General features: G+C 36.5%; 2 protein-coding genes across 12 annotated transcripts; one reads left to right on the forward strand and one right to left on the reverse strand.

The window, feature by feature from the left end:
• The first annotated feature begins 658 nt into the window (after window positions 1-658).
• Window positions 659-9228, forward strand: LOC107916273 (reticulon-like protein B16). Of its 4 annotated transcripts, none has more exons than XM_016845446.2 (5): window positions 659-1020; window positions 7131-7311; window positions 7397-7541; window positions 8232-8301; window positions 8656-9228. In XM_016845446.2, exons 1-5 carry the CDS (start codon window positions 882-884, stop codon window positions 8820-8822), a joined length of 702 nt encoding a protein of 233 aa, XP_016700935.1. In that variant the 5' UTR covers window positions 659-881; the 3' UTR covers window positions 8823-9228. The 4 variants fall into 4 exon arrangements, with proteins under 4 accessions (XP_016700935.1, XP_016700936.1, XP_016700938.1 ...); XM_016845447.2 differs by having other exon boundaries at window positions 660-1020; window positions 7400-7541; XM_016845449.2 differs by having other exon boundaries at window positions 661-1020; window positions 7400-7541; window positions 8693-9228.
• Window positions 9229-9534: 306 nt separating this feature from the next.
• Window positions 9535-12755, reverse strand: LOC107916274 (macro domain-containing protein VPA0103). 8 transcript variants are annotated; one of them, XM_016845452.2, is made up of 7 exons: window positions 11720-12755; window positions 11281-11329; window positions 10960-11062; window positions 10793-10888; window positions 10626-10700; window positions 10250-10305; window positions 9535-9902 (listed from the first exon to the last, which is right to left on the reverse strand). In XM_016845452.2, the coding sequence occupies exons 1-6, from the start codon at window positions 11903-11905 to the stop codon at window positions 10254-10256; spliced, it is 561 nt and encodes a 186-aa protein (XP_016700941.1). In that variant the 5' UTR covers window positions 11906-12755; the 3' UTR covers window positions 9535-9902; window positions 10250-10253. The 8 variants fall into 8 exon arrangements, 6 of the variants coding, with proteins under 6 accessions (XP_016700941.1, XP_016700939.1, XP_016700940.1 ...); XM_016845450.2 differs by having other exon boundaries at window positions 9535-9862; window positions 10250-10319; XM_016845451.2 differs by having other exon boundaries at window positions 10250-10319.
• Window positions 12756-14743: the final 1988 nt, after the last annotated feature.

The following is a 14743-nucleotide window of genomic DNA, read 5'->3' on the forward strand; positions in this document are numbered from 1 at the left end:
TTCATTTTTTAGAATTAATTTTAAACTTTTCCTCAGTAAAAAGAAAAACTTGACGTTTTACTGGGAATATATAGGTTTTTATAGGAAACTTGGGTTTTTACAGAAAATATATTTTATCTTTTTCATTTCCTTTTCCTTCTTTTAAAATTAATTTTAGTTTTATTTTTCTAGTAATAAGGAAAAAGCTTGAATTTTTCTAGTGAATTACTGAAATTTTTATAGGAAAAATCAGGGTTTTTTTCATAATGAATTGAGTTATGTGGAACAAACTTAGGGTTTCATCTCAACAATATGTAAAAACTTAGGGTTTCATCTCAACAATCTGTAAAAACTTAGGGCTTTTTATCCTTCTTTTAAAAAATAAAAAGAAATTAAAAACAGAAATAAGTAACCAGAATGAAAATTTATTAAAGTTGGGTGACTAAAATGAGTGTACAATAATATTGAACAAACATCTTGTGAATAAAATGAGAATAATTTTTAACAATAGTTCCTAAAATGAAAATAGTTTTTGATTGTGGTGCCTAAAGTAAAATTTTTATTTTTCGGTCCTCAAAATGAAAACTTGTGAACTTTAAGTGATCAATTGTGCAGTTTAACCTTTTAGAATGGGAAAAAGAACACGTTATAATACTGCCAAATACCATCTATCATATGTATTTCAACTGTTACCAATTTTTAATATTCAAATTTCAATAATCAGATAGAGAAGAGAGAAAAAACTTTTGTTTCCGCTTTGCTCGTCAATTACGTGGTAGATCTGGGACACTGCAATTTGGTTCCAGAGAGGGAAAACTTTATGCAAAATTCGAATTTTGTGATTTTCTTTTTCATTCTGGGTACAAAGTTAAAAACTGACAAAAGGGCGTTGATCGCAATTCATGGAGAATTCGAGTAACCCAGAAGGGGAAGACACAAGAAATCAGACAATACCTTCCACTTCTTCAACATCCTCCTCCGATGATTACCGTTTGTTTGATCGTCAAGGTTCTCTTCACCAGTTTCTAGGTGGTGGTAAAGGTAAAAAAAGTGATTTTTTTTAAACAATAAAAAGACCCATCTTTTATTTTATTCATCCGTTTTCTCCCGTTTCTTTTTCCCCTGTTTTGAATGAAATCAACTTAATTTCTTTAGTCAATTGGTGATTCTTGGGTTTCGTTGATATTTTATGACAATTGAAATCTTGCTCGACAATTTCCTTTTTTGGTTGCTTCCGTTTTGGGAATATCTCATTATTTATATTAGTTACTCGTTTGTGCATACTGCCTAGGCAAAATGATATGCAACTCTCACAATCTGATTAGGTTTTTTTCCCCTCTTTATTACTGCTTTATTTTGTTTTGGTATGCGTTCCAATGAATAGCCAAATCCCATATCTGGAATAAACTATTTGCTTGAAGTTAGTTTGAAAAAATAGAAGTTATGATGCCAAGGAGGAAGTTTCTTGGTTGGTGCCTTGAAATTTTTGACATGCATCAAATTGATGCATGCAAATCTTGATTATGCACTGAATTCTTGCATACAACCTTTATTTCACTCTACTTATCTACTTGATTTGTGGATTTACATATATAGAAGCCGACATGAGTTTCCCCTGGTGGGGTACATTCTTGGAGTCCAAGTTTACTTCTACCTGTGCTCATTTAATATTTATCTTGAATCTTTAGTTATTCTGTTTTATGTGTGAAAGTTTGTGGCTTCTAACAGTTCTCCAGCAACATTCTTTCAATATAATTACTATTACTAATTAGTGTGGTGTTGGGGAAATCCTGTTGTGTAGTATGATGTTATTTTTGTAAGATTATCTTGTGTTGAAGAACGTTCTTGGAGAGAAGTAGAATCGAAGAAGAGAAGAAGAAATTCGAGAGAGAGAGAAAAAGAAAACTAGAACACAGAGAAGCTGGAAAACGATATTCAATATTCATGCCCTTCCTCCTTTCTGTTACACGTAATATAATAAAAACAATAACCGTCTTTTATTTTCCAACAACTTACTAAACGCACCCGTTTTGCCCAACCCGAAACTCACTGTATCACTAATCTACTTAATAAGAATGCGACACTTAACTAATTATTCTCAACCACCTTAACAGAAATATAAACCATAACAATTGCCCGCCCTAGAAGAAATCCTTGTCCTCAAGGATCAAATGTAGGAAATCGGCGTTGTAGCTCCGATAACTTCTCCCATGAAGCGTCCTCAGGAAAAGTGTCTGCCCATTCAACCAATACCTCTACTGTAGCGTGATTACCTTGTCTAACCATCCTTCGATCCAACACTCGAACTAGTGACTTAAGAAGAGCACCATCCGAAGCAACTGGTGGCAAAGTGGGGGCGCTCACAGCTGAGCCAATATTTTTTTTAACTGTGAAACATGGAAGGTGTGATGAATCCGAGCCGAAGAAGGTAATGTCAGCTTGTAAGCCACTTGCCCTATTCGAGCTTCCACAGGGAGAGGACCAAAATACCGAGGTGACAATTTTTGGTTTCTGAATTTGCGCAAAGAGTGTTGGCGGTATGGTTGCAGCTTTAGATATACTAAGTCACCCACCTAGAACTCCCTTTCTGTTCTTTTGTCAGCCATTTGTTTCATCCTATCTTGAGCTCAAGAAAGGTGGAACTTGAGAACCCTGTGCATAATCTCTCTTTGCTGTAGAGTACGATCTATTGAAGCTATTGGGGATGCACCAACCACATAAGGTAAATGGATGGGTGGAGGCTGTCCATAAAGGGCTTCATAAGGAGTTGTTGGAATTGCTGAATGATATGTCGTGTTATACCACCACTCAGCCAGTGGTAACCACGATAGCCATGCTGAAGGTTTTTCCCCAACCATACATCGCAAATATCCCTCCAAGTATTTGTTTAACACTTCAGTCTACCCATCTGTTTAAGGGTGATAGGCTGTTGATTTCTTCAACTTGGTTCCTATTTGGTTGAACAACTCCTGCCAAAATTGACTTAAAAAAATTTTGTTCCTATCCGAGACAATGGACTCCGGAATCCCATGAAACTTGTATATGTGGTTGAAATACTCCTATGCCACTGTGAGAGCCATGAAGGGATGAGATAATGCCAGAAAATGACCGTACTTGGTCAAACGGTCAACCACTACAAGGATGGTTGATTTTCCTTGTGAAAGTGGCAATCATTCAATTCCATGCTAATGTTCGACCAGATCCGTTTAGGAATGGGCAACGGTTGCAATAGACCAGGTGATGTTGCATTGTTCGACTTACACCTTTGACAAGTCATACACTCACGAACCCAAGCATGTATGTCCTTGGAAAGCCCTTTCCAATACAATATAGCTGATATTCTTTGGCGAGTCACATGTACTCCAGAGTGGCCTCCTAAGGGATTATCATGGAAGATGTTAAAAATCTGTCTTCGCAGTGCTGCATCCTTGTCAACCACCACTTTGTTCTTCCTACGTAAAAAGGTGCCATGCCACGAATATTTAGGATGCAACTGCGGCTAGCACGCACTTGATCATAAAGTCGAGAAAGTTTCTGATCAGTCTCATACAAGCTTAAAATCCGTTCCCAAATCGCGGACCAGTCCGACTCCTGACTGCCTTCACATTGAAGCAATTGATGACCTAATTCTAAATGTTTCCTGGATAGCGCATCTGCCATTGCATTTTGAGCCCCCTTACGATACACAATCGAGTAATCATACCCAAGCATCTTAGCCACCCACTTCTGTTGATAAGGCGTAATGGCTTGTTGCTCCAAAAGAAACTTCAAGCTCTGATGGTCCATTTTGATGACAAAAGGCCTGCCCACAAGGTAAGAATGCCACTTCTTAACTGCTAGTAGCACTGCCATCATCTCCTTATCATAAATGGACAGAGCTTGTTATTTGATTCCCAAAGCTTTACTAAAGAAAGCTATTGGCTTCCCATTCTGTTGAAGAACGGCTCTAACTCTTTGCCCGCTGGCATCTGTTTCTACACAAAATTGCTCTTGAAAATTTGGCAAAGTCTGGACTGGAGCTAGACAAACCGTTGACTTGAGTTGCTCAAAGGCATGTTGTTCCTGTTCTGTCCACTGCCATAATACATCCTGTCTCAATAGTGCAGTAAGGGGTTTAGCTATTAGCCCGTAGCCTTGTATAAACCTCCTGTAATACCCTGATAAACCAAGAAATCCCCGCAATTCTTTAACTGATCGTGGAGGAGCCCAATCCAGGACACTCAGTACCTTTGCTTGATCCATACTAACAGTCCATTGGAAGATAATATGGCCTAAATATTCCACATGTGTGGCTCCAAAACTACGCTTAGACTTCTTGGCAAAAAGCTGATTTTCTCGAAGTACTTGCAGAACTTCACGTAGATGGTCCAAGTGGTCAGACCACCCTTGCAAATACACAAGGATATCGTCAAAAAATACCAAGACCGACCTTCTTAGAATGGATCGAAAAACCGAATTCATCAAGGACTAGAAGCTCAAGGGTGCATTGGTCAAGCCAAATGGCATGACCAAGAACTCATAATGACCCTCGTGAGTTCTGAATGCTGTTTTGAAGATATCCTGCTCACTCATTCGAATCTGGTGATAACCAGAACGCAAGTCTAGCTTAGAAAAATAGTGTGCCTGCCCCAACTCATCTAACAATTCTTCAATGATGGGAATGGGAAATCTATCTTTAATTGTCAGCTGGTTTAGTTGTCTGTAGTCTATACAGAGCCGCCAACTCCCGTCCTTCTTTTTGACCATGACCACTGGAGAAGGAAAAAGACTATGCTATCTCGAATAATTCCAGCCTGCAACATCTCCTGAATGAGTCTTTCAATTTCAGCTTTCTGCACTGCTGGGTATCTATAAGGGCGTATTTTCACCACCTGAGATTCATCCACCAATGGTATCTTGTGGTCATGGAACCGAGGGGGTGGTAGCAGTGTAGGTACCTGAAACAAATCCTCAAAATCTCCAAGAAGTTTTTGCAACTTGGGAGGTGATGAAACCGATTGCAACGTAAGAACAGTTTGATCACAAGAAGTCAACAGCATCAGACAAGGACCATTACCTGCCAAGCTCATGCACTTGGAGAATCGGCCTCTCGAAACAATCTGCATCGACCCAGGTACAGTACCCCTTAAATTGTATTTTTGGTCCCCACTCTGAAATTGCATGGTTAACTTTGCAAAATCCCATATAATTGGTCCTAGGGACAACAACCATTGAACTCCAAGTACTAAGTCAAACCCTTTGACTGAAAGTACTAAAAAATCTGTAGTGTATTTATACCCCTGTGCTTCCCAAATTACAACCCTACATAGTCCCTAAGTGTTCAGTCTGACACCATTTGCCACCATTACCTTCAAACTAGGTGCAGGTTTGATGGTCAACTTCAATCGTTTAGCTACCTTGAAGTCGATGGAATTGTGTGTGCTGCCCGAATCTACTAAGGCCACCACCTCAACTTGGTCGATAATTGCTGGAAATCTCATGGTGTTGTGACCTTGTAAGCCATGCAACGCATGCAATGATAACACCGGAGTGGAACTCCCCGACCCCAACTCCATAGATTCTAACTATTCAGAATAGTCTTGAAAGTCGTCCTGAGTAGGACTCTTACTTCAGTATTACTATCTTCCGGAGGCTCAACCACTAACTGATACACCTGAGATTTGGAACACTTGTGACCTGGTGAATACTTAAGGCCACACCAGAAACAAAGGCCTTTTTTCCTCCTGTCCTCCAATTCTGCCTGTGACAATGACTTTGAAGGCATTTTAGAGTTGAATTTTCCACTCATTGACTCGTTTGTTGAACTAAGGCTGTTGTTTCCCCTAAAATTTTAGCCACAGGGAATAAAGGTCTTCCCATATTAACTCCCGTAGTAGGTATATTTTCTCGCTTAGCTGGGCCAAACACAATATTTTCCACTTGTCTAGCTAAGTTGAATCCCTCCACTAGTGACTGAGGCTTAAACAACCTAAGAAATTAACCTATCTCAGGCTTGAGATTACTAAGAAATATACTCAATGCGTACATTTCAGGCAAGTTTAGCTGATTCAACAAACTTAAAAACCCATCATGGTACTGGTCGACAGAGGCACTCTGTTTAAGGGTCACTAACTCAGCCATAGGATCCAAAAAAGAGTCTGACCTGAATCGCTCCCTCAACCCCCTTGCATAAATATCCCACGACAATTGATGCAACCCTCCATGTCTTCGAGCAAAGAAGTGATGCCAGTCAAGTGCTTTACCTTCAAGATGCAGCATCACTAGCCGAACCTTAGCATGGTCCCCGATCCCTTCCGCTTCAAAGTATTGCTCAAGTTTAGACCACCATCCTCAGAAGTTTTCACCATCGAGCAACGGACATGCCATTCTAAAAGTGGAATGATCCACCTCCGCTAGCATTCCACGTGAAGAGGTGTTGGAATGTCCTAGATCCGCCATCGGAGAGACTATCAAATGTTCCTGAGATGGAAATCCAGGTGGATATCCCAAAATACCTTTCCCTTTGCTTCTACCCGCACATCCCACTGCCACTGGAGGTCCCTGACCAAAATACTGCTCAAATAGAGAATGCAGCTCAGAACGAAGTTCTGTACGTACCTCCGATTTGATGTCTTCCTGTAAACCTTTCAACCAGACATCAATTCGTGCATCCAGTTGAGAAAACTCTGATTGTATGTGAGAAAGTTCACCTTGGATCTGGCCAAGCTCCTTTTGCATTCTCGTGGTTACTCCGTCGCCAGTCATGAGGATCGTTCAAGCTCTGATACCTTTGTTGAAGAACGTTCTTGGAGAGAAGTAGAATCGAAGAAGAGAAGAAGAAATTCGAGAGAGAGAGAAAAAGAAAACTAGAACACAGAGAAGCTGGAAAATGATATTCAATATTCATGCCCTCCCTCCTTTCTATTACACGTAATATAATAAAAACAATAACCGTCTTTTTTTTTCAACAACTTACTAAATGCACCCGTTTTGCCCAACCCGAAACTTACCGTATCACTAATCTACTTAATAAGAACGCAGCACTTAACTAATTATTCTCAACCACCTTAACAGAAATATAAACCATAACATCTTGATGTCTTGTCACCCTTATAATACTAGTGCATTATTTTATGTTATATATGAACTAATTTTGCTTCTCATGTTTCTAGCGGCTGATATACTCTTGTGGAAGCAGTGGAGTGTTTCTCTCGGTGTCATTGTTGTTGCTTCTGTTGCTTGGCTCATATTTGAGTGGTCTGGATTACCATTCTTATCTATTTGTTCAGATGTCTTGCTGATATTAATTATAGTTTTGTTTGTCCATTCCAACTATGCTGCTTACAGAGATAGGTATTACCAACATTTCCTTTTTATGTGTTGATTTCCTTTTGAATACTGAAGCAGTTTTGACAATGATGTCGATAAATTATTTAAGCAGACAACCACAATCATTACCAGAGCTTGAATTGTCAGAGGAAATGGTTAACAATGCTGCAGCGTCGTTTCGTGTTAAAATCAATAACATGCTTCTTATGGCTCATGATATAACTCTTGGCAAAGATTTTCGGCTTTTTTTCAAGGTCAGTTAGATCAGTTGTATTTAAACTAAATGTTCTCTGCTGCAACATACACAGGCACAAACAGATAAAGAATCAATGTTAAAATAGAATTGTATGTGTTATTGGTGGAATTATGATTAAGTTTATATGTGATTTTTTTTACTATTATTACTAAAAGTAGTCATTAGGATGAAGGGTGTGGGAAGTAAGAGTAGTGGTTTTGCTCATTCTGTTTACCTTTCAGTTAACTCCCCAGACTCCTCCTTTTGGGGGCAAAAATCTCTTAATTCTAGGGATTTTGGAGTTGAGTATTTCCCAGCATTTTAATAAATAAATCAATTAAGAATACGTAGCCTTCATTTCCCTCTACTGTCTTCTCCCAAACAAAGGTTGATCAAGGGAATTTTCCAACTTAAAATCTTACTTCAAACTTGAAAACCCTGTCTTGCTCTTCCAGCAAGAACCCTTCTATTCATTCTGACCTTTTGTGTTTATTGCCAAGATGTTGTGTTAATAGTTTGCTTCAGGCCTCTATTTTTTTCATGTCATATGGAGCTTCATGGTGTTTGTATAATGTCATGGGTTCTACCCCACTTTTGCAATCTCACCAGACCTGTTCCAGTCTGCCAGCTTCTGCCATTCATTTATTGGGGCTGGGGCTGGAAAGGCTGTTGCTTAACGAAATTTTCTAACCTGTAGTTGATTTGGCAGGTTGTGACTTGTCTGTGGCTCTTGTCTGCCATTGGTAGCTATTGCTCTTTCTTCACGCTTGCCTATATTGGTAAGCATGTTAATCTGTCAACTGAATGCATATTCATTTTTGTTTTAATTCATGGATATGATTAATTATTGTCATTATTATTATTGGTTTGATGGATATAATGTTAAATGCAACTATCTTAGTTGTTTAGCCACAATCTCATTTGGTTTATTTCTGGTAAACAACTATGAATTTGTTTCATTAAAAATTCTAGTCACAAGCTCTCTAGGATCTAGCTTCCTTGACCTCGTGGGATATTGAGCATATCTGTGCATTTTTATGCCAATCAATTGTCAAATGCAGGCATTTTGCTAATGAGCTTTCTTTGCTTATTTACTCATTTAAATATAAGGTTTTTGTCATTTGCGATGGCAGGAACCATCTTATCGGTTACTCTTCCTGCCTTCTACAGCAAATACGAAGAGCCTGTGAATAAATACTGTGGAATCATCCAGCGAAAGTTTTCCCAGCAGTACAAGATAGTAGATGATAGTGTGACGAACAGAATACCCCGCAGCTTTTCAAAAGACAAAGACACCTAATTCTCACAGTTTACGTAGAAGTTATGAGTAAACATTGTTTACTCGTTTCATTACTGATGCAAAGTTGTCAAAGTTGCAACGTCTGCTAAATGCTTCCACATTAGAGTGGGAAGGAAAAAAGATGGTTAAGGGATTTCTGCCGACATGATATTCCTGGAGTTTTCTTAGGACTCATTTCTTGATGTCGATTCTTGAAGAACCTCTATGGTCTGCTTGGAGCTTTCTGTATTTGTTGGGTTTGTAGAATTAGTTAGCAGTAGTGCGGTTGAGCCGATTTATCAATAACAGCTGGTAATGACTGTCTTCCTTCTTAAGAGAACAGCACACTGGTTGATGCTTTATGGATGTAATATTACACTTGATAAATTCGAAAGCATGCAACTGTCTGCTTTGTTTATGGCTTTCACTGATGTCGTACTTGTAAAAAAAATTGTCTAGGTTGGTTGTGGTGCTCGGCCTCCTGAAGTCTTATCTGGTTGCTTAATATCCCTCTAGAAATGCTGCTAAATCTTCATTTTAGTTTATTGAGCTAATTAGTAGTAAGCATTATGCATATTATCCACAAATGAAGATCCAGAGGTGGTCAAAATTGTGATGAAAATCAAAGAAACTTTAATTTATTTGAGCATTTTCACCTGTATTCTGTTTATAACTTAGCAATCGAAAAACAGGGAGTAGCAAAGGCATCAGCACATTCAAGTTGAGACATACATTTAACAAGTGCTTCATGTGTTCCATTTTACTGATTAGAGGTAATTGTACTTTCAAAACAAATGTTGAAACCATAGCAAGTAGACAGCATGAAAGTCGAAGCATGGATGCCTCAAATTTGCCAAATACTGTGGATCCTAGCAAACCAACTGAATGCAATTCTCTCATAGTTAAATTTAATACACACACTTTTGAAGTTTCTGAATCTTTAAGGATGAAGGCAGGACAAGTTAATTCAAGCTGCTTTGATGCATTGAAGCTTGGAGCAATTCCTTTGCCTTGTTCAACCAAACATTATACAGTTGATCCGAGAACAAAACAAAGTGTACCTGTGAATTTCAAGGGAGGACCAACAATTTTCTAATGAAGCTTTATCAAAAAAAAAAAAAACGAATAAGGATTGAAAAGGATGATAAGGATGGATATCCCGTGGAACAATTATGAATTAAGATGAATCTGACATGAGTTGCCATGGAATATTACGACATAGTAAGGTCTTCAACTGATGATGCTGATATTTAAGCAAGATTCAAATTAACAACAATATTATCAACATGGAAGATGGGGTCATGGTAATATTGATCTTTATTGAATTTCAACTTACATGCCTATCTGTTCATCTATCATCTGGACAGGGATGTTTAGGATTATCGATCTATCAATCAACAATCTTGGACTGCAAGATTCTGAAGCCAAAAAGGAGAAAAAAAATTTACCTCTTTAATGCCATCTGCAAAGTTCTTGACAGTAGATATAGCAATTGTTGCAGCTTCTTCAAAAGGATACCAAAAAATTTTTTAGAAAGGTAAATAAGACATTAAATACCAACTGATCACATCATTCAACATCCATACTCATAACAAGGTTTCATTATTTAGATGAATATACATGTGTATATGCGTGTGATTTTGTAGAAGAGAATGATCATATTCTCCCATGCATGAACATTGAATAATACACAGAAAAATTGCAGATAAGAGTCCATGTGATTGATCCATTGAGAAGCATGTTACAAAGATACACATAAGTTATTCAAATATTACCAGTAAAAGAAAAACCATTGGTAGTTCCTAATCCTAAAACATTTCTTACCCGTATACACCACAAGATATGGCAGTAAAAGCAATGTATTCAATGTTGTTCTCTTTAGCCACACTCAAGCAGTTTCTGCAACCAATTTGGTAATATTCAAGAGAATATAAATGATAAAAAAGTTAGCAATTAATATATAAGAATCATCTTGTATATTGATGGCATACTTGTGTGCACTTGTCAAGGAGGCTTTGGGGTCTTTATCAGAATCATAAATAGGTCCAACAGTGTGAATTACATGAGATGCAGGCAGTTTAAAACCTCTGCAAAACACATCAATATGTTATTATATATAATACGTGTATATCTAAAACTAGAAAGAAGGATAACTTACGGGGTAATCCTTGCTTCTCCAGTGGGACAACGAACATCAGGTTCAACTTCTGGGACTTTATAGCATGCTTCAACCAGTTCTGGTCCAGCTGCTCTATGTATAGCTGGTATCATTGTATTAATATTGGTCATTGGAGCTTCATTAACATTATGTTAATTGTTGTTGAAAATTCAATAGGGAGAAGGCCAAGAGTAAGTAACTTATGTTGGTCATAGTTAAATAAAATGTGAAGATGGTCGTTAAGTCGGATTTCAACTTTATTTAATTAAACCAAATGAACCAATCCCCGTTCTCCCTATGTTTATTGTATATTTATTATACCTCCATCAGCCCCACCACCTCCAAGCATTCTTTCATTTGCTGGATTTACCTGTACAAGCTTATATATCATCACAAGCCACAAGTATACATAAATTCCCTAAAACTTGAATTTTTCTAATTCAATTGTTTAGTTCAAGTTTCAAGCATAATACATACACTTATATGTATCAATAATATCTACCTGATGAGAATGAAATAATTAAGCAACGATATATACACAATTACACACCACACTTTCTTCTTTAATGGATTCTACAAAGTTTAATATAATTTCAGAGGATATAAATTGGGGCACCTTTGTCCCATGATCTCACTAATCACTACCAATGCTCCCCACCCCCAAAACGTATATATTTGCCATTAAATTATGAGGAAAAAAAAACCCTCTGTTGCATAATAAAAAATTTGAAGAAAAAAGAAAGAAAAATTAATGACTTACAATAGCATCGGAGGAGCCATTAAGGAACCAGAGAGTGATGTCACCCTTCTGGATTTTAAGTACAGTGGTTTCGGACAACTTGAAGATATTACCAACTTCTTCTCCTTCTTTGCCACCAGTTGCCGACGCCATCCTCGAAAATCCAACAACCTCAAATTTATCTTTTTCACTTGCTTTTTTAATCATTAAACTCGTATTTTTTTGAAATCACCGTAAAATAGATAGTAAAGTTATGACATGAATCCTTGTCCCATCCAACAAAATCATCCACATTACTAACAAAAAGAGGCTTATAAGATGCAATGCACGAAACCACGGGTGGTGGCAACATATCTTTTATCAGCTCCCACTTCCAATCTCCACTCGGCAAAACCATTTCCATAACAGAAACATGTTCAATGGGTATAATTTCGGGCTGTGTACAGACATTAATTAGAGGACCCCATTCCTTCACCCAAGTATCTCTCCAAAAATCACTATCTAAACCCTTCCCAACATTTTCCCATACTTTGCTCCAGATCCTACAAATACACTTCCAAAGTTGAGAAGCATTACCCACCTGTACGACAATAGGCGCCTTGCCCTTCCACTTATATTTCGAACCAATAACCTGAACCCATAATTGCTCAGGCTTTCTGATAAGATTATAATCAATCTTCATAAGGAATGCATCATTCTGACAATCAATTTTCTTGAACCCAAGACCACCATTTTTTGTCTTTGCAGAGATCCTTTCACTTGACAAGGTTTATCCCTTTCTTCTCATCAGTGTGCCCCCAAACAAATTTCCGAATAATTTTTTCCATCTTAGAATATACTCCTTTTGGAATGACAGTCGGTTGTAGGACATACACGGGTAGAGACATTAAAACTGATTTCGCTAAAAGTAATTCTTCCTGCTAGAGAGAGCAACTTAGCTTTCCACCCAACTTTTCTTTTCCTCATATTATCCACCATAAAATAACAAGTATCTTTAGCCACTTTCTGATGTAGAAGTGGGACACCTAGATACTTACCAAAATTATCTACATGTGAATAACCAAGGCCACAACTAATGCTCCCTTTTATTTATTTGGTTATTTATTTGTTTGAGTAATTAGGTTTATTTTGAAGTTGAGTTGTAGTGGGTTTTATATGGGTATTGGGGTTTTCTTATGTTGGATATTGAGTTTTGTTTTATTTTGGGCTCATGTTTGGATATGGCTTTTGTGTTTAATAATTAAAACTTTATTCAGTTTAGAATATTAAAATTGAAAATCAAACAAATATTTTGAATATTAAAACTAATTGAACCGAAAAATCGATTTATTTTAGTTATTTTAATTGTTTTAGTTCAATTCTTTTCTATTTAATTGTTTTATGAATTTTTCGCTCACCTCTAACATTACTTATGGGAACTTGAACAAGAAATTATGTCTCTTTCCAATAAAAGCAACCCCAACATTCGAAACCCAAACATCTAAAAGATATTCAACAACATTATCTGACTGCTCACTTAAAGTTGTCCAAAGTAATCGAGCAACATGAACTACTAAATCAAAGTTAACATATTAGTTTGTTGGCATTTTGCACCCTTAGTATAGCTATTTTGTCATTATGTTTGTAAATGTTTTTATGGTTGAATAATTATCTTTGCATGTTTATCTGCAATGGTTTTTGCACGAATAAACAAGTATTGGCTCATTGATTACCTAAGGATTAACTATTATTAAGCTGCATCATAAGGATGAATTATGATGCAGGACGACAACTTATATTAGTAAGTAATCTAAATTATCCGTAGTCCAAGGAATCAAAATGAGCAATTGATCCGAGGGACTATTATATTACCTATCAAGTCCAATTGGGGAGATACCTTATTTTGGGTATTGAAGCAGATGACTCCTAGAATATAGAGACATGACCTAAGTTGAATTGATCCTGGATCTACTCACTTGTGATGTTGATACATATGTGGATGGGGTAAAATTTTATTAACTTAAATTCATCGAACCTATAGTTTTTCAAGTCTAGAAGATCAATCAATTTGTGGTGAGTTTTTAGATGGAATCCAAAAGGTGAACATAAATGAAAGGTATTAATAAGTTTGCAAGAGCCTGAATTGTTAATAGGGTAGCCTAGATGCACATCAATTGAAGACTAAGCCCAATTCAAGTTTATTCAGATCACTTGAAGACTTAGTGCTAGTTTGGCAATGCTTCTGAAAAGGGTTGTGGAAAAGTGTTTTGAAAAGTTTAATTTAAAATTGAAGTGTTTAGCATTGCTGTCAAAAAGTGCTTTTGAGAAATAAAATGTCCATTCTAGACATGTTATTATCAAGTAACAAATATGTATTTAAATAAGATTTAAATTAGTTAATATTATTATATTTTAGTAAGAATATAAAAAAAATTATTATAACTTGTTGTTAATATTTTAATATATGAAATATAAATTTTAAATATTTTTAAGTAATAAATATTAATTATTTATAAAATTTAATTAGAATATATAAACTATATTTTAAATATTTAAATATAACCATTAAATATTTGTAATTAGTATTTAAAAAATTTTTATTTTAATTAATGATTTTAACACATTTGTAATTAAGCACAAAGAAAAAAAAGGAAAGTACTATGTTATTGGAGGGGTAAAAAAGTAATTAAGCACCAAACGTACTTTTGGGAGAGGAAAAGCTAAAATTTTTAGCTTCTCCTTTTAAGAAGTGTTTTTTAAAAGCATTTCTAAAAAGCTAAAAATTTTAACCAAAAGCAGCTTGTTCTACACAGCTTTTCTTCCAAAAGTGCATTTGGAGTCAGAAGTGCTTTTTTTAAGCAATGAAGAACTGACCCTTAGATGTTTTATTTTTGGCCTAATCTGTCAAAGACCCAATTAGGAAATTTATTTTAAACCCAAGTTGATTTGTTTTCTTGTAAATTTGGCCTATGCACAACTCCCATAAAACTAGCCAAATTAACTTAGGCTTCTTTTGGATCCAATTGATCCCCTGTTTCCGTGCATTTAGATAACTTTTTGGAATCA

This window comes from Gossypium hirsutum, chromosome D10 (genome assembly GCF_007990345.1).
Source record: "Gossypium hirsutum isolate 1008001.06 chromosome D10, Gossypium_hirsutum_v2.1, whole genome shotgun sequence".
Taxonomy (NCBI): domain Eukaryota; kingdom Viridiplantae; phylum Streptophyta; class Magnoliopsida; order Malvales; family Malvaceae; genus Gossypium; species Gossypium hirsutum.